This window comes from Phaenicophaeus curvirostris, unplaced genomic scaffold (assembly GCF_032191515.1).
Source record: "Phaenicophaeus curvirostris isolate KB17595 unplaced genomic scaffold, BPBGC_Pcur_1.0 scaffold_127, whole genome shotgun sequence".
NCBI classification, from domain to species: domain Eukaryota; kingdom Metazoa; phylum Chordata; class Aves; order Cuculiformes; family Cuculidae; genus Phaenicophaeus; species Phaenicophaeus curvirostris.
The window spans coordinates 141,781-165,849 of record NW_027206748.1 but is presented as its reverse complement, the minus strand read 5'-3'; the positions used below and the strand labels follow the sequence as shown (position 1 = coordinate 165,849).

The window sequence follows — 24,069 nt, the reverse complement described above, 5'->3', positions numbered from 1 at the left end:
TTTGAGCCCCCCAAATCCCCCTTGATCCGAGACCCCCAAAACCCCCTCAAATCCAAGCCCCTCAACCACTTCGACACCCTCAAAGCCTCCTCAGAGCCCCCCCAAGTGCCTCCCCCAAGCCCCCCAACCACCTCCCTTTGATCTGAGACCCCCAAGTGCCCCCCCAAACTCCCCAACCGCTCCCTTTGAGACCCCAAAGCCCCCCCAAACCCAGCCCCCCAAATGCTCTCCTTTATTTCAGCCCCCCCCAACCGCCCTCTTTTGAGCCCCCCCCAAAGCCTCTTTGATCTGAGACCCCCCCAAGTGCCCCCCAACCTCCCCCTTTGGAGCCCCCCAACCCCCCCCGATCCGAGACCCCCCAAAACCCCTCAAATCCAAGCCCCCCAACCACTTCAAGACCTTCAAAGCCTCCTCAGAGCCCCACCAAGTGCCCCCCGGAGCCCCCCAACCACCTCCCTTTGATTTGAGACCCCAAAAACCCCCAATCCCAGCCCCCCCAAAGCCCCCTTAATCCAAGACACCCCCAAAACCCCCTCAAATCCAAGCCCCCCAACCACTTCGAGACCCTCAAAGCCTCTTCAGAGCCCCCCCAAGTGCCTCCCCCGAGCCCCCCAACCACCTCCCTTTGATTCGAGACCCCAAAAACCCCCAATCCCAATGCCCCCCGACTGCTCCCCTTGATCCGAGACCCCCAAGTGCCCCCTCTGGTGCCCCCCCAAAGCCCCCTTAATCCAAGACACCCCCAAAACCCCCTCAAATCCAAGCCCCCCAACCACTTCGAGACCCTCAAAGCCTCCTCAGAGCCCCCCCAAGTGCCCCCCTGAGCCCCCCAACCACCTCCCTTTGATTTGAGCCCCCAAAGCCCCCCCAATCACCCCCTTTTGACCCCCCAAACCGCCCCCTTTCGACACGGGGGGGGGGAAACGCGTCGTTTTCCCTTTATTTAATTGGGTTTAGTTCATTAACAGGTACAGTCGGAGGCACTTACGGGGTTCGGGGGGGGCCACGGCGCCGGGAACTGGGGGGGCGAACGCCGGACGGGGCCCCCCGAGTCGGGAAACGGCGACAGCTCCGGGAACGATCCCGGGGTGCCCGGTGAGAGCCGAGCTCGTTAATGGATTAATTAGAGACCCCTCGCCGCGGTTAAGGCAGCGGATCGAAACCCGACGTTATGGGATTGGGGGGGGGGGGAAGGCTTTTTTTTTTTTTTTTTGTCCTTTTCCTGCTTTTTTTTTTCCTTGGTTTTATACAATTCCCACAGTCCGTAAGGAATATTTACACCCTCTGCGCCCCGGCGGAGCGGGGAAGGCACCGGCGGCCGCGGCCAACGAGCCCGTCCCGGAGTTCCCGTGGGATCATCCCTTGGGAGAAAGGCTCCTTCCTCTTCCTCGGGGAAGCAGGAAGGCTTTTTCCGTCCCGATCCCGCTTCCCGGGCGTTATTCCTGGCGTTTTTTCCCGGCTCCGGCGAGCGCCGCGGCCCAAATACCTGAGGTTGGGTGGCGAGGCCGATGGGATCCAGTAGGAAACGGCTCCCCCCGCGAATCCCATCGTTTTCCAGAGAGAAAGGTTCCTCCGAGCTATAAAAACTGGGATCAAGGCCACGGATTTAGCGATCGCCTTCGGGATTGGGAGAGAAAACCAAAAAAAAAAAAAAATCGCTAAGTTTTATATATAATATATTAATACAAAAATTCTCAAGGGGGGGAAAAAGGAGGAAAAAAAAAAAAAAAAAATGGGGTAGGAAGCGAATCGTCGGGATGGGCTCGACCCCAAGCTCTGGGAATCGCGGGGAGCAGCCTCGGAGCCGCCCCCCGGCACGGCCGGAGCGGTTGGGAGAGAAGGAGTGGGGTGTGGGGGGGGGAAATTTATGACAAAGTGCAATATTCAACCCCAAAAAATCCTTATCCTTAGGCTTCTCCGCCCGCGATCGCGGAGCGGGGCTCGGCGGCTGCTCCGGTGGCGGCCCCGGCGTTCCCACAGGGCTCGGCCGTGCCGGAACCAGATCACCGGGAGGATGGGGTGAAAAAAATCAGAGATTCGAGGCAGGCTGGGTTGGTTGGTTTTCCCCTTTTCCCCCCCCTTCTAAAAAACCAGGAAAGGGAGCGGCAGCCGCGTTAATCCAGCAGGGAGGGCTCGGCCGGGCGGATGATGGTGGGTCGGTTCGGAGCGGCCGGGGGTCTTCTGCTGCGGAGAGAAGGGGACAGAGCTGTGAGGGGACCTTGTGGGGCGTCTCGGCGTTCCCAGAGGCGTTCCTGGGTGCCAGGATGGAACCATAATCGGCACCTCCGGAGCGCTGGGTGCCGGGATGGAACCACAATCAGCACCTCCGGAGCGCTGGGTGCCGGGATGGAACCATAATCGGCACCTCCGGAGCGCTGGGTGCCGGGATGGAACCATAATCGGCACCTCCGGAGCGCTGGGTGCTGGGATGGAACCATAATCGGCACCTCCGGAGTGCTGGGTGCCGGGATGGAACCGTAATCGGCACCTCCGGAGCGCTGGGTGTGGAATGGACCCACAATCGGGATCCATCGGGAATGGGGTCTCTTACCTGGGCACGCCGGGCGGGATGCCGGGCGGGATGCGCGCCGGCCGCGAGGGGATCTGCGGAGGCGCCGCGAAGGGGTCGTTGTTAGCAGCGAAGATGTTCTGGGGGCCGGGGCGCGAGGGGATGGGGGGCGCGGCGAAGGACGAGGGACCCCCGGCGGGAATGGGGATGAGCGGCGGCCCCGGCGTCGGACCCCGCACGGCCGGCGGCCGGCCCGGAGGGAGGATGGCCGAGTGCGGCCGGCGCTGCGGCGGGGGGCTGCGGAAAAAGAGACTTCCATGACTTTCAACCCAGACCTCTTCACAGCCCTCCCCAAACTCCTGAATTTCACCTCGACTCTCCTCAAATTTCCCCTCAAACGTCCCAAAACAGCAATTTTCTTACCCCAACTCCCCCCTAAACTCCTCAGAAGTGCCATTTTTACTGCAATTCCCTCACAAACTGCCCCAAAACTCCATTTTTAATCCCAAACCCCCTCACAAACACCCCAGAAGGGACATTTTTTACTGCAATTCCCTCACAAACTGCCCCAAAAGTCCATTTTTAATCCCAAACCCCCTCACAAACTCCCCAGAAGGGACATTTTTACTGCGAACCCCCCTCAAACCCCACAAAACTGCATTTTTTTACCCCAAAACCCTCCATAAACTCCCCAGAAGGGACATTTTCTCTCAAATCCCCTCACAAATTCCCCAAAGCTGCATTTTTTACCCCAAACTCCCTCACAAACTGCCCAGAAGTGCCATTTTTCCCTCAAATCCCCTCACAAAATTGCTCAAAACTGCATTTTTTTACCCCAACCCCCCCTAAATTCCTCAGAAGTGCCATTTTTACTGCAATTCCCTCACAAACTGCCCCAAAACTCCATTTTTAACACCAAACCCCCTCACAAACTCCCCAGAAGGGACATTTTTACTGCAAACCCCCCTCAAATCCCACAAAACTGCATTTTTTTACCCCAAAACCCTCCATAAACTCCCTAGAAGTGCCATTTTCTCTCAAATCCCCTCACAAATACCCCAAAGCTGCATTTTTTACCCCAAACTCCCTCACAAACTGCCCAGAAGTGCCATTTTTCCCTCAAATCCCCTCACAAACTTGCTCAAAACTGCATTTTTTTACCCCAACTCCCCCCTAAACTCCTCAAAAGCGCCATTTTTACTGCAATTCCCTCACAAACTGCCCCAAAACTCCATTTTTAATCCCAAACCCCCTCACAAACACCCCAGAAGGGACATTTTTTACTGCAATTCCCTCACAAACTGCCGCAAAACTCCATTTTTAATCCCAAACCCCCACACAAACTCCCCAGAAGGGACATTTTTACTGCGAACCCCCCTCAAATCCCACAAAACTGCATTTTTTTACCCAGAAAATCCCCCATAAACTCCCCAGAAGGGACATTTTCTCTCAAATCCCCTCACAAATTCCCCAAAGCTGCATTTTTTACCCCAAACTCCCTCACAAACTGCCCAGAAGTGCCATTTTTCCCTCAAATCCCCTCACAAAATTGCTCAAAACTGCATTTTTTTACCCCAACCCCCCCTAAATTCCTCAGAAGTGCCATTTTTACTGCAATTCCCTCACAAACTGTCCCAAAACTCCATTTTTAATCCCAAACCCCCTCACAAACTCCCCAGAAGGGACATTTTTACTGCAAACCCCCCTCAAATCCCACAAAACTGCATTTTTTTATCCAGAAAACCCCCCATAAACTCCCCAGAAGTGCCATTTTCTCTCAAATCCCCTCACAAATTCCCCAAAGCTGCATTTTTTACCCCAAACTCCCTCACAAACTGCCCAGATGTGCCATTTTTCCCTCAAATCCCCTCACAAACTTGCTCAAAGCTGCATTTTTTTACCCCAACCCCCCCTAAATTCCTCAGAAGTGCCATTTTTACTGCAATTCCCTCACAAACTGCCCCAAAACTCCATTTTTAATCCCAAACCCCCTCACAAATTCCCCAGAAGGGGCATTTTTTACTGCAATTCCCTCACAAACTGCCCCAAAACTCCATTTTTAATCCCAACCCCCCTCACAAACTCCCCAGAAGGGACATTTTTACTGCAAACGCCCCTCAAATCCCACAAAACTGCATTTTTTTACCCCAAAACCCTCCATAAACTCCCTAGAAGTGCCATTTTCTCTCAAATCCCCTCACAAATTCCCCAAAGCTGCATTTTTTACCCCAAACTCCCTCACAAACTCCCCAGAAGGGACATTTTTCCCTCAAATCCCCTCACAAACTCCCCAGAAGGGACATTTTTCCCTCAAATCCCCTCACAAACTCCCCAGAAGGGACATTTTTCCCTCAAATCCCCTCTCCAAACTCTCTAAAACCGCAATGTTTACCTCAACCTTCTCAAATTTCCCCTCAAACTCCCCAAAACTGCATTTTTTCCTCCAAATCTCCTCAAAAACTCCCCCAAAATGCCATTTTATCTCAAATCCCCTTTCCAAACTCTAAAACCACAACTTTCACCTCAACCTTCTTCTCACAATTTCCCCTCAAACTCCCTAAAACTGCATTTTCCCCCCACATCTCCTCAGAAACTCCCCCAAAATGCCATTTTTACCTCAAATCCCCTCTCCAAACTCTCTAAAAACGCAACTTTCACCTCAACTTCCTCAAATTTCCTCTGAAACTCCCCAAGACTAAAGTTTTTCCCCAAAATCTCCTCAGAAACTCCCCCAAAACGCCATTTTTACCTCAAAACCCCTCTCCAAACTCCCTAAAAACCACAACTTTCACCTCAACCTTCTCACAATGTCCCTTCAAACTCCCCAAAACTTCATTTTCTCCCCAAATTGCCTCAGAAACTCCCCGAAAACACCATTTTTACATCAAATCCCCTCTCCAAACTCTCTAAAACCGCAATGTTTACCTCAACCTTCTCAAATTTCCCCTCAAACTCCCCAAAACGACACTTTTTTACCCCAAACCTCCTCAGAAACTCCCCCAAAATGCCATTTTATCTCAAATCCCCTTTCCAAACTCTAAAACCACAACTTTCACCTCAACCTTCTTCTCACAATTTCCCCTCAAACTCCCCAAAACTGCATTTTCCCCCCACATCTCCTCAGAAACTCCCCCAAAATGCCATTTTTACCTCAAATCCCCTCTCCAAACTCTCTAAAAACGCAACTTTCACCTCAACTTCCTCAAATTTCCTCTGAAACTCCCCAAGACTAAAGTTTTTCCCCAAAATCTCCTCAGAAACTCCCCCAAAATGCCATTTTTACCTCAAATCCCCTCTCCAAACTCTCTAAAACCGGAACTTTCACCTCCATCTTCTCAAATTTCCCCTCAAACTCCCCAAAACTGCATTTTCTCCCCAAATCTCCTCAGAAACTCCCCCCAAATGCCATTTTTACCTCAAATCCCCTCTCCAAACTCTCTAAAACCACAACTTTCACCTCCATCTTCTCAAATTTCCCCTCCAACTCCCCAAAACTGCATTTTTCCCCCATATCTCCTCAGATACTTCCATAAAATGCCATTTTTACCTCAAATCTCCTCTCCAAACTCTCTAAAAACGCAACTTTCACCTCAACTTCCTCAAATTTCCTCTGAAACTCCCCAAGACTAAAGTTTTTCCCCCAAAATCTCCTCAGAAAGTCCCCCAAAAAGCCATTTTTACCTCAAAACCCCTCTCCAAACTCTCTAAACCCGCAACTTTCACCTCAACCTTCTCAAATTTCCCCTCAAACTTCACCAAAACTGCATTTTTCCCCAAAATACCCTCAGAAACTCCTCAGAACCACCATTTTTACCTCAAATCCCCTCTCCAAACTCTCTAAAAACCGCAACTTTCACCTCCATCTTCTCAAACTTCCCCTCAAACTCCCCAAAATTGCATTTTTCCCCCAAATCTCCTCAGATACTTCCATAAAATGCCATTTTTACCTCAAATCCCCTCTGCAAACTCTCTAAAAACGCAACTTTCCCCTCAACCTTCTCACAATTTCCCCTCAGACTCCCCCAAACTCCCCTTTTCCCCCCCAAATCTGCGTCCTGCCCTGGTTTAACCCCTCGCTTGCCGCCGGGCTGCCCACCTGTGGCCGCTGCTGGTCTGCAGCCACGTGTCGTCGACGGGCGGCGGCACCGGCGTGGAGACGGTGCTGGTGCTGATGTCGCCGATGATGCTGAGCGCCTCCTTCAGCGCGTGGTACATGCGGAGCATCTCGTCCCGCCGCTGCGCCTGGTCGGCCGACTCCTCCATCAGGCTGCTCTGGTCGGCCGAGGAGTAGAGGTACGCCAGCAGCTCCGAGTGGATGAAATCCTTGGTCTGCGGAGACACGGCAAGCGGCCATCAGCCCCAAACTCGGAATCATGGAGCCCTTCATCGGGAAAAACCCTTTCAGATCATAGAATCCTAGAAGAGTTTGGGTTGGAAGGGATCTCAAAGATGATCCAGTTCCAACCTCCCACTGCATCAGGTTGCTCCGAGAGGTTGGGTTGGAAGGGATCTCAAAGACGATCCAGTTCCAACCTCCCACTGCATCAGGTTGCTCCGAGAGTTTGGGTTGGAAGGGATCTCAAAGACGATCCAGTTCCAACCTCCCATTGGATCAGGTTGCTCCGAGAGTTTGGGTTGGAAGGGATCTCAAAGACGATCCAGTTCCAACCTCCCATTGGATCAGGTTGCTCCGAGATCTTGGGTTGGAGGGGATCTCAAAGACGATCCAGTTCCAACCTCCCACTGCATCAGGTTGCTCTGAGAGTTTGGGTTGGAAGGGATCTCAAAGATGATCCACTTCCAACCTCCCATTGGATCAGGTTGCTCCGAGAGTTTGGGTTGGAAGGGATCTCAAAGACGATCCAGTTCCAACCTCCCACTGGATCAGGTTGTTCCGAGAGCTTGGGTTGGAAGGGATCTCAAAGACGATCCAGTTCCAACCTCCCACTGGATCAGGTTGCTCCGAGAGCCTGGATTGGAAGGGAACTCAAAGATGATCCAGTTCCAACCTCCCACTGGATCAGGTTGCTCCGAGAGCCTGGATTGGAAGGGATCTCAAAGACGATTCAGTTCCACACACCCTGCCACGCACAGGGACGTCTTCCATCTGAAAGGATTCCAACCTTTCATCCCTCTCCTCTTGTCATACCCCATGGGAAGAGTCACCTCGGGCTCCAGTCTCCTCCCCTCACCCCCTTTTCTCCTGCCCAAACCTCTCCGCCTCCCTCAGGTCCTTCCCGGTTGCTCCAACCCCTTCCCAGCTCCGTTGTCCTTCCCTGGTTGGAGAACGTGGAGCTGAGCTGGGGTCGAGGGGCAGGGAGGGCAACCAGGAAGCTCGGCCAGGGTGCCGGACGCAGGAGCTGGAGGATCCGAAGCCGCAGAGGCCGGAGACGCCTCCCCTCGCTCCGGAAGGAACACGGGGTGACTCAGAACTCAAGATGGTTCCACGTCGGTTCACTAACGCCATGAACCAAAGCGCCTTCCCGGCAAAACCGATGCCGAGCAGCACAACGGAGCCAGGGAATGAAGAACTGAAGGGTCAAATCCTTTTCTTTCGCTTCCCAACACCAACCAGGAGGCGCCCAGAGCTCCTTCCCGGCATCTCCAGCCTGGAGAACCCCAACACCTCCATCCCTTTCCCACCGAGAGGCTCCCTGCGGCCACTCACGTTGTTGATCATGAGGTGCATAATCGTCTTTGGCATGAGATCCCGGATGGATTTGTTGATGATGCCGACGTAGGAGTCGACGAGGTTGCGGATGGTTTCCACCTGGCGCTCCAGCTGGGGATCCATGGAGAAGGTGTTTTCCTGGGCGCCGTCCTCGTTCTCAGTCTGCTCGGGGAAAGCAGGGCACACGCTACCGGTCGGGATCCAACCGGACCCGGAAAGAAACCCCTCTGCTCCGCGTTTATTCCCTCTCCCTTCCACCTAGTTCCATCCCACGCGGATTTTTTTGTTTCAGAGCCCGGAAGGACCGTCCGGATCCATCGGGCGGGCGGCACAAAACCAGCGCCGCGATAGCGTTTGTCCTCTCCTACGATACCGCGGGATTTTCCAGGGGATCCGAGACCCTCATGGGATGCACCAGGAGCCAAGCCCGGAGCTCCCGGCTCCAAAGGCTCCTCGGGCAGCCTCTCCCGGGCTGCTCCCGGCCGGCAGCTCCCGGCTCGCTCCGGGAGGGCTCGAACAAGGCAGAGGGGGGGTTTACTTGGTCTTTTTCTGGATAAACTCCGGCTCGGAGGAAGGAAGCTTTCCAGCTGTCCACATCTTCTTGGGAATCACAGGCCAGCTCGATCTGACGGAGATCCTTGTACACGTTCCTAGGGAAGAGGGTGTGGAGATGAGGACTGGGGACTCCCAGCACAGCACCACGAGCCCTCGGAAGCCTGAAATCCCTCCACGACGCGTCTATAAATACTGGGAAGTGGTTGCTTCCTCCAGAGAAATCCCTCCCCACCACCTCATGGATGCTCCACACCGAACGGATGGAGAAGCCGGCTGGAGGGACCGTGTTCGGAGCGAGGGAATGGGAAATTCCTCTGGAACGTGTCTATAAATACTGGGAAGTGGTTGCTTCCTCCAGAGAAATCCCTCTCCACCACCTCATGGACGCTCCACACCAAATGGATGGAGAAGATGAATGGAGGGACCGTGTTTGGAGTGAGGGAATGGGAAATTCCTCTGGAACGTGTCTATAAATACTGGGAAGTGGTTGCTTCCTCCAGAGAAATCCCTCCCCACCACCTCATGGATGCTCCACACCAAACGGATGGAGAAGCCGGCTGGAGGGACCGTGTTTGGAGCGAGGGAATGGGAAATTCCTCTGGAACGTGTCTATAAATATTGGGAAGTGGTTTTTTCCTCTGGAGAAATCCCTCTCCACCACCTCATGGATGCTCCACACCAAACGGGTGGAGAAGATGAATGGAGGGACCGTGTTTGGAGCGAGGGAATGGGAAATTCCTCTGGAACGTGTCTATAAATACTGGGAAGTGGTTGCTTCCTCCAGAGAAATCCCTCTCCACCACCTCATGGATGCTCCACACCAAATGGATGGAGAAGCCGGCTGGAGGGACCGTGTTTGGAGTGAGGGAATGGGAAATCCCTGCAGAACATGTCTATAAATATTGGGAAGTGGTTGTTTCCTCCAGAGAAATCCCTCCCCACCACCTCATGGATGCTCCACACCGAACGGATGGAGAAGCCAGCAGGAGGGACCGTGTTTGGAGCGAGGGAATGGGAAATCCCTGCGGAACACGTCTATAAATATTGGGAAGTGGTTGCTTCCTCTGGAGAATTCCCTCCCCACCTCAGAGCACACCAAACGGATGGAGGAGCCGGATGAAGGGACCACATTTGGAGCGAGGGAATGGGAAACCATCAGCCCATCCACCCGGGAACACGTTGGGAAGAGCTTTGAGCTCGCCGGGATACCTGGAGCGAAGGGATTTGGGGAGGAGCTCCCAGCCCTTACCTTTGCTCCGTGTTGAAGATGGCGAAGACGTGCTTGTTGGACATAAATCCCTTCTCCACATCCCTGATTTTCAAGTTATCCAAAGGCAACATGTACTTCTTCTCCTTCTCCTGGAAGAGGGGACAAGGGAGGGATGAGAGCGAGCGGACACGGCAGAGGCGCCGAAGGAAGAGCCAACCCCGAGACACGGAGCGGGATGGGAGCTCCTGGAATTCCCTCGAGAAGATCCAGCGGGAACCATCGGCCCACGGTCCGAGGTCAAAGCCTGGAGCTTCACCTGGGACGGGGCAACGTGTCCCCCTTGGGATCAGCATCATTCCAGCTCCAGAACGGACCCCGCAGCCCTTTTGGTGCCTCCTCGCCTTTTGGAATTGCCGGAGGAGCCACCCGAGAAGGGATTTGGTCCCTCGGGCTCCACGGCAGCTCCAGGAGGACGCTGCCCGTGGGACGGAGCCCACCCTGGGAGCTCGGGAACGCCCGGAGGCGCCGCTTGGAAAGCGCCGGAGCCTCCACATCTGGCTCGGCGACGGCTGCCGACGGAGGCGGCTGCTCCGAAGGGGCCACCCAGCCGCCAGCGCCACATCTGGAACCGCTTAGAGCCGCTCCAGCTCTGCTTTGTCTCCAGATGCTGCGTGCACGCGCTCCCAAAAAGTGACTTTTTTTTTTTTTTTTTAAAAATTTTTTCTTTTTTTTTCTCTTGCCTTTGTGGAGAGGCCACGAACCCGAAGGCTCCGTCGTCCCCTCCCGCCCCTTCCCCCCCCAACACACTCCTCCTCATGATTTCCTGAGCAAGAAAAAAAAAAAAAAAAAAAAACCCACAAGGTTTTTCCAGACGGGATTCGCTTGCGAGGACTTTTGCCACGTCAGAAGGGAGACAAAGCCGCTTTCCCTTCGCCCGGGCGGGTTGCTCTCCCTCGATTCAAATATTCCAAGCGAAAAAAAAAAATATATATATATCTATCTATATAGCAGGGATGGAGGGGGGAATTTGGACTCCCTCTGGAGCCACGGATGCCGCGGGAAGCCGGAGATTCCAGCCCAGGCTTCCCAGTGTTCAGACTACCTGTTCAGGAGGGTTTAACGTTGTACAGTAGTCTGCACATTGGTTAGGTCGGGCTCGGCCACGCAGCGTCTCCCCGGTAGCCGCCAGGTAAGGGGGCAGCGAGCCCGGATCCAACCCCTTTTCCTTCTCGGAAGAGATGAAATCCCTTTTTTTTTTTTGGGTTTTTTTTTTTTTGGGAGAGCTTCCATCCCCTCCTGGATCCCGTGGCGGTTCGACTCCGTCGGGGTGGAGGGAGGAGGGTTGCATCGCCCCGAATCTCGCAGGGTGCCGGGTTCCAAGGGACCGTTTGGAATAACCAAGGGGATTCGGGAAGCCGGGAACGCGGACACAGAGCCTCATTCATCCCTCCGCGCCGGAAAGCGACGGGGGACGCGCTCCGGACGAGGCTCCGCACCTCATCCTGCTCCCTTCTCTTTTAGGACGCGGATCGGAAAAAGGGTTTCGGGGAGGGGGGGAAGGAGAGGTTGAATCCAACTCCCCGGTTCCCAAGAGCCGTTCACCTCTCCGGGTCGCTCGGAAGATGACGGATGAACAAAAGAAGCCTGGGATTTGCCCCACGTCCGGCTCCCGGGGAATAAAAAGTTGTGTCCGTGTCTCCTTTTTTGCGTGTCGGGATCCTGGGAAGCGGCGGCCGCAGGGAATCCCCCCCCCCACCCCCGGCGTCTCCCCAAAACCTGCTGCCCCCCCCAGCCTCGCGGGTGACGTCAGGGGAAAAGGTGAAGGCTGGAGCCGATTCCCAGACCGTGGGGGTGGAAATACTGGAATAATAATAATAATAATTCCAAAATATGGAAGTGGGGCAGCCGGGACCACAGGAGGAGACGCCGGCTCCGTGATCCCAAAGGAATCACTTAGGGTTTGGGTAATTAAACACCATTTCCAGGCGGGGATGAGCTTGGGAATGTTGGGATGATGCCATCCAGCCAGATCCAAGGGTCTGGAGCGGCCGCAGCCTCTTCCCAGACGCTCCGGGGGACTCCTGGCACCTTGGCAGCCGAGGGAATCGCTCCCCGTGCCTCCAGCTCCCCCCAGTCACGGAGCTGCCGGGCACAGGGAAATTTTGAAGAGCCTCATCCCCAGGGATATTGCCCCAAAGTGGCTTTGGGATAACACAAACCGTTCCCACCAGGAACAACAACCCAACGATCCCACAGGATCAAGGACTGGGTCTCTCTTTCCTTCTCCCGAGGCAAACGGAGGAGGTTTCCCTCCGGAGAGCCTGGGCTAAAGGTCGTTAAACCGGGAATTGAAGCGGATCGGGGAGCTGGGATGAGGCACGGAGGTCCCTGAGCCTTCTCCCGGGATGGGAGACACGGAAAACCTTCTCCTAGAGGGAACAGGCAGAGAACCCTCTCCAAGAGGGAACAGGCAGAGAACCCTCTCCAAGAGGGAACAGGCAGAAAACCCTCTCCAAGAGGGAACAGGCAGAGAACCCTCTCCAAGAGGGAAGAGGCAGAGAAACCCTCTCCAAGAGGGAACAGGCAGAGGACCCTCTCCAAGAGGGAACAGGCAGAAAACCCTCTCCAAGAGGGAAGAGGCAGAGAACCCTCTCCAAGAGGGAACAGGCAGAGAAACCCTCTCCGGGAGGGACAGCCAGAAAGACCCTCTCTGGGAGGGACAGCCCACCCGGCTTGGATCCCGCTGGATCTCCGTTTGCCGATGGGTTCATCCGTGTTTACACAATCCCGAGATCTGGGGGAGTGTCTGGAGACGTGGAATTTGCTGGCTGGGATCGCGGTTATCCGCAGGGCACCCTCCAGCGGAGCCCGGGCTCCTGCACACCCGGACAACGCCGAGTCCCAGGCGCCGATTCCCATTCCCGACATCTGGATTTTTCCCTCCCCGAGCCCCGAGAATCGCGGCGCCTCCCCCCAAAAGCTCCATTTTTCCCGCTCGCACCCACCTCCTCGTCCTTGTACCAGGACAACGACTCGGCCGTCAGCACGAACCAATATTCCTTGGAGCCTCCTTTCATGATGCTGATGTTGTTGATGGTTAACCAGCCCCTGCGGATCACCTGGAGACGGAAACGGCGGCGAGAAAGCCGAGGGGAGGAAGGCAAAGAGGTTACAAGCGGCTGCAGCGGCATCTTCCCCGGCGGAGAGCAAGGAAAAACGCTCCGGAGCTCAAAGCCGACCCGACCCCTTCACGGAAAGCCCCGGAGACCCTCAACCAGGCGGATTCCGAGGCCCCGAACCCCAAGGAGAAGCTCCAAGAGCGCGGGGGGAGCGGTGGGTGGCACCGTCGGAGCCGACGCTAACCCCGTGTCAGCTCCCCCCTCGCCGCTATCGGACAGGAGAGAAGCACCAGGGTCCCAGAGGGATGAGACAGGCAGGAATTCCGAGCGTGGCTGGCCCTTAAGCGGGGACCGGGGCTGCTTTGGGGGCGCGAAGCCAGGAGCACCGCAAAGAGCGAACCCCGGGCTCCATCCCGGCTCTTCCCGGCGTGCCGCCCGCCAGCCACGCAAGGAAAGGTCCGCGGAGCCGGAGCCAGCCCCAGCGGAGCGAGGACCAACTTACCCAGGCCCGAACCACCGGAGCTGCCAACCCCAGCCCCGCTCCGGCTCTCCGGGAGCACTCGCCCTCCTTCTATACCCAGAATCCCATTTTTTTCCACCCCCCCAAACCCGCTCCCGGCAGCTTCCAGGAAAGGAGCGGACGGATTCGGCATGCAACACAGCGGGCGCTGAAGCGGGAATGCCAAAGCCGGCCGGTGCGAGCGTTCCCCGTCCTCGAGGAGCTCGGAAGCGAGGCCGTAGCCGGATGCCGCGGCTACAAACCCTCAACAGAGCGTCCCGGGAGCTCCAAGCGGAACCCAGGAGCATCCCTGCCCTCTAAGGGCTTCCCTGGGATCAAATCCCTCCTGGAACATCATCCCCAGGAGCAGCCGGTGAGCGCGGACGCCTCCGCCTGCCGGAAAACACCGGGAACGCTCCCGAAGCAGAGCAGGCTGGAAGCTGGATTGGCTCCTAATCTGGAGTCTGGACAGGTCAGGGCTGGGCCGGGAGCAGCGAGGACGCTGGGACAGGGACGGATCCTGCTCGGCTGCTTCCCCCTTGGCACCCCGGGCAGGATTGGGCTGTGCCAGGCGGGATTCCCGCGGGAAGGGAGAGCCCGGAGCTGCGAGCAGACACCTTCGAAGCGAGGTGCCGGTCTCTCTCCCTCCCCAGGAATTCCTCGCGCGGAGCCGCACAATAAAGAGGGGAAAACAGCGGATCCCCAAGCCCGGCGGCTTCGGAGAGGGAGGCTCCGACCTCGCCGGAGCTCGAGCCGCCCAGCAAACCGACCTGAGGTTTAGGATTTGATAGGAATGGTTGGATTCGAAGATGCGGTGGGTCTTTTCCAACCTGGTGATTCTAGGATTCTACGAAAACCACCGGCACCCGCTCCGCTTGGCCCCGGCAAGCAGCCCCGGCGCTCGCACCGCGCGTCTTGCCGGAGCGCCAAGCGGCATCAGCTCGCGGCTAAGCCGGAGCGCCGGCTGCTCTCCCGCGGCGTTCCCCGGGGGTTAGTGCCACACACGGGTTAGGGATGGGGGGACACGCGGGGTGAGCCGGGTGAGTCGGAAGCACGGCTGGGAGGGAGGACGAAGGACCCTTGCGGCTGAGCGGAGAGGAGTTAGAGGCGAGCGAGACGCGGAGTTTGCCGTGGCTTCGATGGGAAGCGGCTCCGAGCAGCCGCGCAGGCAAAGGCTTTAATCCCAGCGCCGCGATCCAGCCGGGGAAGGGCCAGCGCCGGGATCCAGATGGGAAAGAACCAGCTCTGGGATCCAGCTGGAAAAGAGCCAGCGCCGGGATCCAGCTGGGAAAGAACCAGCTCTGGGATCCAGCTGGAAAAGAGCCAGCGCCGGGATCCAGCTGGGAGAGAACCAGCTCTGGGATCCAGCTGGAAATGAGCCAGCGCCGGGATCCAGCTGGGAAAGAACCAGCTCTGGGATCCAGCTGGAAATGAGCCAGCGCCGGGATCCAGCTGGGAAAGAACCAGCTCTGGGATCCAGCTGGAAATAAGCCAGTGCCGGGATCCAACTGGGAAATAGGAATTTATAGGAATATATTGATAGGAATGGTTGGACTCGATGATCCGGTGGGTCTCTTCCAACCTGGTTATTCTATGATTCTATGATTCTATGAAAGAACCAGCACCAGGATCCAGCCAGGAACAAGCCAGCGCCGGGATCCAGTTGGGAAAGAGCCAGCGCCGGCCCCTTTAAGGTGAGGCTCAAGGAATGGTTTGAGTTGGAAGGGACCTCCAAGGCCACCCCGTTCCAGTCCCGGCCACGGACAGGGACACTTCCCATGGGATTGGGAGCTCCAAGCCCCATCCAGCCCGGCCTGGAGCCCTCCAGGGATGGGGCAGCCGTGACCCCATCGCCCCAGGGCTTTTCCAGAACGCCCCGCGGGGCTCGGGATGCTCTATTTCCGACCGCTCGGGCGTCCGCCAAGGGAAAAGCCACGGCAAAATCCAGCAGGTTAGGCACAGGCAAAGCTGGGAGCGGTGGGCACGGCAGCTAGAGCTAAAACTTATCTCCTACGGAATATCGCGGCGAGGGGAAGGAAGGAGCCCTGAGATTAAGGAGGGCAGAGCTTGGTGGATTCCAGATTTCACCTTCCGATTCGCTTGGAGAGCCCGATTCGGGCTGGAAAACCATCTCGGAATTTGGAGGGAGGTCGGTTTTCAAGGAGCAGAGGGAGCAGCTGGAGGATGGAGGGAAGGAAGGGGCAGAGGGAAGAGGTTCACAGCGAAGAGCAGCCTGGGAGAGGAGCTGGAAGCTCCATCAGGAGCTGGGAGGGCTCGGAGGGGACTGAAGGAGCAGGGAATTGCCTTAGGGCAGGGAATGGGGAGAAAACCAAGGAAGAAGAGAGGAGGAGGAAGAGAGGAGGGGGAAGAGAGGAGGGGGAAGAGGAGGAGGAAGAAAAGAGGAGGAAGGGAGGAGGAGGAAGAAAAGAGGAGGAAGGGAAGAGAAGGAAGAAAGAGAGGAGGAGGAGGAGAGGAGGAAGAGAGGGAGAGGAGGAGGAGAGGAGGAGGAGGAAGAGATGAGGATGGGGAGGAAGAGAGGAGGAGGGGGAGGAAGAGAGGAGGAGAGGAAGAGAGGAGGAGGAAGAGAGGAGGAGGAAGAGAGGAGGAGGAAGAGAGGAGGAGGAAGAGAGGAGGAGGGGGAGGAAGAGAGGAAGAGAAGAGAAGGAGGAGGAAAAGAGGAGGAGGAAGAGAGGAGGAGGAAGAGAGGAGGAGGAGAGGAGGAAGAGAGGAGGAGGAGAGGAGGAGGAAGAGAGGAGGAGGAAGAGAGGAGGAGGGGGAGGAAGAGAGGAGGAGAAGAGGAGGAGGAGGAAAAGAGGAGGAGGAAGAGAGGAGGAGGAAGAGAGGAGGAAGAGAGGAGGAGGAGGAGAGGAGGAGGAAAGAGAGGTGGAGGAAGAGGAGGAGGAAGAGGAGGAGGAAGAGAGGAGGAGGAAGAGATGAGGAGGAAGAGAGGAGGAGGAGGAGAGGAGGAGGAGGAGAGGAGGAGGAGGAGAGGAGGAGGAGGAGAGGAGGAGGAAAGAGAGGTGGAGGAAGAGGAGGAGGAAGAGAGGAGGAGGAAGAGAGGAGGAGGAGGAGAGGAGGAGGAAAGGAGGAGGAGGAGAGGAGGAGGAGGAGAGGAGGAGGAAAGAGAGGTGGAGGAAGAGGAGGAGGAAGAGAGGAGGAGGAAGAGAGGAGGAGGAGGAGAGGAGGAGGAAAGGAGGAGGAGGAGAGGAGGAGGAGGAGAGGAGGAGGAAAGAGAGGTGGAGGAAGAGGAGGAGGAAGAGAGGAGGAGGAAAGAGAGGAGGAGGAAAGAGAGGAGGAAGAGAGGAGGAGGAAAAGAGGAGGAGGAAAAGAGGAGGAGGAAGAGGAGGAAGGCTGAGCCCAGCACCTGGCGCTGAGCACCAGAGCGGGGAGCCCAGGGCAAAGGATCCTTTCAAACCGACTGGAGTTGGAGGGCCCGGCCGGGCTCCGGGGGCTCTCCGAGCTCTGCCTGGCTCCGGGGGCTCTCCGAGCTCTGCCTGGCTCCGGGGGCTCTCCGAGCTCTGCCCGGCTCCGGAGCCTCCTTCCTCGTCAGCTCTCCACCTTCCCATCGCCCGGCACGATCGCAGCCGCGCAGCCAGCGACGGCAGAGCCGCCCTGCGCAGAAATCACGGCCGGGGGGCAACAGCCCTTGGGTTCGGCCAAAACCATCCGGATGGGGCCAAAAGAAACTGGAAGCGTCTGGAGTCGGAGACGGAAAAGGGACGCTGGGCCCTCCCGGGCTGCCGGAGAGGCGGCTGCGTGGGGTTTAAGGAGGCAGGAGGTACAAAACTTGCTGTGCTGTCATCGGAACGGGCTCTCGGCTCTTGGAAAACGCCTTTGTGAGATGAAAAAGCAGCCGGTGCCTGAGCTGCAGCCGCGTTTTCATGGGAATGTGGGGCTGGAGCGAGGTGTTGGCTCCAGGGAACTTCATCCCCCAGCCCAGCGTCCGGTCCAGGCAGCAAGAGCCGAATCCTTTCCCTGCCTTCCTCCCCCAGGTTGGTATTTGGGAGCTGAGGCCAAGGGATTGATCAACACCAGAGCCACAGCTACGAGGCTCTAAAAGCCAAACTTGGGGGTTGGGGGTCGCTTCCTTCTCAGACGCTTCCATTTTCTCGGATGGTCGGCACGGGGTCGCGCCCGCAGCCTCTTCCATCCACCTTCCGAATCCCGGGAAGCGAGTACGCCGGCGGAAAAATGCTCTGTTAACTGAAAATCGAGGCTTGGAGCAGCTGGTGGGCACCTCAAATCTCCCCACGACCCCTGGGAGCTGCGGCGCCTCCGAAGGAGAAGGCTTCGTGCCGGATTTCTGTGCCCACGCTGGCAGATCCCAACCCTGAGCTCCAGAAAACGAGGCTTGGAGGGGAGATGCTGCATCCCAGCGGGATGAGCTCCTGCTTTTCCCAGCTCCCTGCCTGCCCACCAGACGTGACGGAGCACGGGATGCGGGATCCACCAGCTCTGGGCTCAAAATTTGGGCTTCTCGCTTCCCCGAGGCTGGAAAATCAGCGCCGAGAGCCCGAATCCCAGCACCCGGCTCTCCCTCCGCCTGTTCCCGACGGCTCCGGGCTGGGATCAGCCCCAAGCCCCGCAGGGAAGAGGCCAGGATGAAGGGGGTCAGCCCCATTTTTCCGTCTCCCAAGCCACGGAGCCTGGTTTCTCCCCTCAGCGCTTCCCCTGCCACCGGCGTACTCGATCCCGGGATGCGAGCGGCGTCGGCGCGGGATGGGGAAGCGTTTCTGGCAGGGCCGCGGCCGTCGCCGGCTGCCGTCTCCCGGCACTGCCCGGCTCTGTGGGTACTTACCAGAATCTCACCCTTTAGTGCGTAAAATTAAGGGGGGGGGGGAAAACAAAAGCAGGACGAGGAGACAGGAACAGGGGAGAAAAACAAAGTGATGGGAGGGGAGAGGAGAGCAGGAAGCACACAAATGGTAGGAAGAAAGCAGAAAAACAGCAAAAGAAAAAGTTACATGCTATTAATTATCATTTCACAGTGTTAATCATTCATTACATTCTTTCTCGCAAGACCGGACCCCGTGTGAGGGGAGCTGCCCGCCCGGCTCGGGAAGCAGCGGGACGCGGGTGGGACACAACGGAGGGGCACACGGCAGCCGCGCCATGGATCAACTTAAATTCAGCTTTTAGACGCGCTCCTGAGGAGCAAAAACTCCGATTCCATGAGCCAGGGCTCCAGCCTCCCTGTCTCCAACCCCAGCGCTAAATATCCCTAAGAAAGGAGCTGGTGGATCAACTCAAATCCGAGTTTTAGACGAGCTCCTGAGGAGCACACAGTCCTGTTCTGTGAGCCAGGGCTCCAGTTTCCCTGTCTGCAACCCCAGCGTTAAATATCCCTAAGAAAGGAGCTGGTGGATCAACTCAAATCCTACTTTTACACGAGCTCCTGCAGAGCACACACTTCCATTCCATGAACGAGAGCTCCGGTTTCCCTGTCTCCAACCCCAGGGTCAAATATCCCCAAGAAAGGAGCTGCTGGATCAACTCAAATCCCAGTTTTAGACGAGCTCCTGCAGAGCAGACACTCCCATTCCATGAACGAGAGTTCCAGCTTCCCTGTCTCCAACCCCAGGGTTAAATATCCCTAAAAAAGGAGCTGCTGGATCACCTTCAATCCTTCTTTTAGATGAGCTCCTGTGGAGGAAACACTCCTATTCCATGAATGTGAGCTCTGGTTTCGCTGTCTCCAACCCCAGCATTAAATATCCCCAAGAAAGGAGCTGCTGGATCAACTCAGATCCTACTTTTAGATGAGCTCCTGCGGAGGAAACGCTCCCATTCCATGAACGAGAGCTCCGGCTTCCCTGTCTCCAACCCCAGCATTAAACATCCCCAATGAAGGAGCTGCTGGATCAACTCAAATCCCAGTTTTATAAGAGCTCCTACAGAGCAGATGCTCCCATTCCATGAACGAGAGCTACGGCTTCCCTGTCTCCAACCCCAGGGTCAAATATCCCTAAAAAAGGAGCTGGTGGATCAACTCAAATCCTACTTTTAGATGAGCTCCTGCGGAGGAAACGCTCCCATTCCATGAACGAGAGCTCCGGCTTCCCTGTCTCCAACCCCAGCATTAAATATCCCCAAGAAAGGAGCTGCTGGATCACCTTCAATCCTACTTTTAGACGAGCTCCTGCAGAGCAGACACTCCTATTCCATGAACAACAGCTCCAGCTTCCCTGTCTCCAACCCCGGGGTTAAATATCCCTAGAAAAGGAGCTGCTGGATCAACTCAAATCCTACTTTTAGACAAGCTCCTGCAGAGCAGACACTCCCATTCCATGAACGAGAGCTCTGGTCTCCCTGTCTGCAACCCCAGGGTCAAATATCCCCAAGAAAGGAGCTGCTGGATCAACTCAAATCCTACTTTTTGATGACCTCCTGCAGAGTAGACACTCCTATTCCATGAACGAGAGCTCCAGCTTCCCTGTCTCCAACCCCAGGGTCAAATATCCCTAAGAAAGGAGCTGCTGGATCGACTCAAATCCCAGTTTTAGATGAGCTCCTGCAGAGCAGATGCTCCCATTCCATGAACGAGAGCTCCAGCTTCCCTGTCTCCAATCCCAGCATTAAATATCCCCAAGGATGGAGCTGCTGGATCACCTTCAATCCTACTTCTAGATGAGCTCCTGTGGAGCGAACACTCCTATTCCATGAATGTGAGCTCTGGTTTCGCTGTCTCCAACCCCAGCATTAAATATCCCCAAGGATGGAGCTGGTGGATCACCTTGAATCCTAGTTTTAAATGAGCTCCTGTGGAGCGAACACTTCTGTTCCATGAACGAGAGCTCCGGCTTCCCTGTCTCCAACCCCAGCACTAAATATCCCCAAGAATGGAGCTGGTGGATCACCTTCAATCCTAATTTTAGACGAGCTCCTGCGGAGGAAACACTCCTATTCCATGAATGTGAGCTCCAACTTCCCTGTCTCCAACCCCGGGGTTAAATATCCCCAAGGATGGAGCTGCTGGACCACCTTCAATCCTAGTTTTAGATGAGCTCCTGTGGAGCAAACACTCCTATACCGTGAACGAGAGCTCCGGTTTCCCCGTCTCCAACCCCAGCATCAAACATCCCCAAGGAAGGAGCTGCTGGATGGTCTCGGCTCCAGCCCCCGGGTTGCTCCGACGGCTCCGGAGCAGGATATCCCGGAGAGCTGCCTCCTCCCGGAGCCGGCGGCCGTACCTGGTTGGGAATGGCCCTTTTCTTGTTGGCCTGCGTGTTCCTCTGCTGCGCGCTGGAAGGAGGGAAGAGAAGCGTTAGGCTGCGAAGGGACCCGCCGAGCGCTCCGAGCCGCACCACGATTCCCACCCAGGACGCCGTACGGAAAAGCCGAGTCCAAAAGGGGAAACCCCGTTGAGTAGAATCCAACCAAAAGCCCCCAGAGGAGCCGCTTCCCAAGGTTTGGCCGGTGCCGAGGGGCCTTTCCCACCCGGAGCTCCTTCCGAACGTCTTTATCCAGGCGTTTCCAGCCTGGCCCGGAGGGGAAAAGGGTCTGAGCGGCAGGAGAGGAGACGCCAAGCAGCGGTGCCGACGGAGGAGGGAATTCCGTGCGGGAAGCCAGCCACCCCGCCACCGCCAGGCCGCTACCGGCCTCCGGAACCCCGTCCTGCTTTCCCAGTGGGAAAAGAGCAGCCCTGCACCGAGGGAAGGCTACCTGTCTCTCCTGAGCAAGCGAGGGGACGAGGCGCGGGACGTGACGTTAGTCAGGAGCGGGAACAAAATCCGGGAAAAGAGTTAGAACGAGGCCCGGAGAGCGGCCGGAGCAGCAGTTCAACACGCACAACCCGGGCTTTGGGGCCTTTCCCCTCAGGATCTGTCCCGCCGAGCCGCTGCGGGGAGGTGGGAGACGGCTCCGTGCTCGGGGCCTGGTTCCTCCCGGATCCCGCGGGGCGCAGGGAGAGCCCGGAGCCCCCTCGGAGCGCGGCGGCACGGCGAGGGGGAGCGGGAGGCCCTCCCGCGGCTGAGCTCGGGGGGCTGAGGGGGCTTCCCAGAGCTGAGCTCGGAGAGGAGGAGGCTCTCCGGCTCCCGTCCGGCGTTCCCGGCGGGAATGGGAAGGCCCAAGCGGAGGGAGCGGGTACCCACCCTGTCGCCACGTGCTGCTCTGTGTAACAGCTGGGGAGGTTGGGGGTTGCGGAAGAGTCCGGAGGAAAGGGTGAGGTGATGGTTCAAAGGAAAAACAGGAGAGATTAGGAGAAGAGAGAAGAAACTGCGAACGAAGGTGAAAAGCAGAGACGTCAAAAATAAAAAAAAAAAAAAAGAAATAAAAGAGGAGGGTAAAGAAACCAAGAGGAAGAGAATGGGAATTTACGGAGAAGGAAGGGTCGTGGATGGCGGAGTCCGCGTGGGAACAACGGGTGGTCCTGAAATGTTTCGGCACCAGGGATGGCGTCTCACCCGCGGGGAACCGCGGCCCCGCTCCGGCCCAGGGAGAGGAGCTCGGGGGACCCAGAGTCGTTCCTGCTCCCCCTGGGACCGTCTGGAGCTGTTCCCCCTCCCCTGGTGGGGCAGGAGGATTCCCACCTCCGGGCTGAAGGGCAGCAAGAGCCTGAAGGGCCCAAATTCCCGGGAAGCGCAGCTGCCAGCGGCACTAAACGGCTCCTCTCTCCGAGCACAACATCCCGACTCCGGCTTTTCCCCCTCCCTGCCCCGCCTGGCGGGATGATGGATAATCCCAGCCCCTCGCAGCTCCCAGCCCCCAAAATTAGAATTCCACTGGGATATTGGGGGGGCTCCTCCACCTGTTTTTAATCGTGGTGGCTCTGGAAGGGAAGAGGAACCTGTGGGCCGGCTCTGGAAACTCAGGGCAGGACAAGGAACGCCGTTTATAGGGGAAACTGAGGAACAGTCCGGCTGGGAAATGGCTTACTTGGCAAATCCAATGAAGTCTTCGTGGTTGGTGTTGATGTAGGAGAGTTCGATGTCAATCAGCAGGAGGATCTGGAAGGAGGATTTGGAGTTAGTGCTCAGTGCTGGCTCCAGCCCTGTTCAGTGTCTTTATCCACGACCTGGATGAAGGCATCGAGGGCTCCCCGAGAGAGTTTGGGGGTGACACTGAGCTGGGTGGATCTGCTGGAGGGTTTGAGGTTCTCCAGAGGGATCTGAGCTGGTTGGATCCATGGGCTGAGACCAAGGGGATGAGGTTGGAGCAGGACCTTGGGGCACAACGACCCTGGGCAGCTCCAGCCTAGGAGGAGTCTGGCTGGAAAGGGCCTGGAGGAGAAGGACCTGGGGGGGTTGGTGGGACACGAGGATGTGGAGGCTCTGGAGCGAGTGCAGAGAAGAGCAACGAAGCTGGGGAGGGGGCTGGAGAAGAAGAGGAGCGGCTGAGAGAGCTGGGGGGGTTCAGCCTGGAGAAGAGGAGCCTGAGGGGAGACCTCCTTGCTCTTTCCCTGCAAGGAGCTTGTGGAGAGGAGGGAGCTGGGCTCTTCTCCCCAGGGCCAGGGGCCAGGCCGAGAGGGAACGGCCTCAAGCTCCACCAGGGGAGGCTCCGCATGGACAGCAGGATGGAATCTTGCCTGGAAAGGGTCCCTGGGCCCTGGGACAGGGACAGGGTTGAGTCCCCTGCCCTGGAGGGGTTGAAGGGCCGGGTGGACGAGGTGCTGAGGGACACGGGTTAGTGATTGGTGGGGACGGTTGGACTCCATGATCCGGTGGGTCCTTCCCAACCTGGTGATTCTATTCTACGATTCTATTCTAAGTTAGGAATCCCGCAGGAAGGGCTGGAAGCTCACTCGGGGCTGGCGGTGATGACACAAGAGATGCCGGAGCCGCGAGAGGGACCTTTGGGAGAAGGAGCGGGAGATGCCGGACGGCGGCTGCTCCTTGGAGCTCACCTGGTCCTTCGTTTTGCCCTCCCGCTCCCTGATGTGCGTGGTCACGATCCTCTCCGTCTCCTCCCGTAACCTGGGGTAGGAACCAAGCTGAAAAGAAAGGGAGAAGGCCGGGGAAAACCGGCTGCTGAGGGGACCGCAGAGATCCAGGGAGAGGAGACGCTCCGAAGGGAACGGGGAGGGACGAGACCGAGCTGGGGCTCAGGGGTGGACAAAGCAACCGGCTTGGCAAGATCCCCTTCCCAGGGGCGTTGGAAACGATGCCAAACACGTGGATCCGGGGTTTTTCTTCCCGCGGATCCCGGTTTTCAGGGCAGGAAGCGGGAGCTACGCCAAGGGAGGGGAAGGATTTGGGGATCCCAGCGATGGGGGAACCACGTGGCCGGCAAGCTCAGTGCAATATCCCTCGGCAGGAGCCGAGCCGGCGCTCCCTCGGCATTTACCGGCATTCCCGATAAGGATTTGGTGCTGGAAGGACATGGAATCCCCCCGGAATCAGCGCCAACCTTGCGGCTGAGCCCATTTTTGCCACCTGGGTCCTGGCAGCAAATACATTCCAGATGTTCCGGTGAGAAAATGGGATTGAGGGAGCAGCTGTTACCTCTCCGGCACATGGAATGGGGGCAGCCGGATCAAATACCAGAAAACCGGGCTCGCTACGCTTCACA

At 57.1% G+C, this 24,069-nt stretch overlaps 1 protein-coding gene across 5 annotated transcripts in view; it reads right to left on the bottom strand.

The window, feature by feature from the left end:
- Positions 1 to 921: 921 nt before the first annotated feature.
- Positions 922 to 24,069, bottom strand: part of DNM2 (dynamin 2) — a 44,363-nt gene continuing 21,215 nt past the window's right edge. The window contains exons 11-21 of one of the 5 annotated variants that reach the window (XM_069882417.1): positions 23,405 to 23,491; positions 22,438 to 22,508; positions 21,654 to 21,683; positions 20,754 to 20,805; positions 12,951 to 13,064; positions 9,985 to 10,094; positions 8,719 to 8,830; positions 8,178 to 8,342; positions 6,606 to 6,838; positions 2,552 to 2,806; positions 922 to 2,184 (exon numbers count right to left, since the gene is read on the bottom strand). In XM_069882417.1, the coding sequence (XP_069738518.1) occupies positions 2,115 to 2,184; positions 2,552 to 2,806; positions 6,606 to 6,838; positions 8,178 to 8,342; positions 8,719 to 8,830; positions 9,985 to 10,094; positions 12,951 to 13,064; positions 20,754 to 20,805; positions 21,654 to 21,683; positions 22,438 to 22,508; positions 23,405 to 23,491 (1,299 nt within the window). In that variant the 3' untranslated portion in view covers positions 922 to 2,114. Of the gene's footprint in view, positions 2,185 to 2,551; positions 2,807 to 6,605; positions 6,839 to 8,177; positions 8,343 to 8,718; positions 8,831 to 9,984; positions 10,095 to 12,950; positions 13,065 to 17,262; positions 18,374 to 20,753; positions 20,806 to 21,653; positions 21,684 to 22,437; positions 22,509 to 23,404; positions 23,492 to 24,069 lie in introns of those variants that run through there. The other 4 variants (XM_069882418.1, XM_069882421.1, XM_069882420.1 and 1 more) reach the window with 4 other exon arrangements.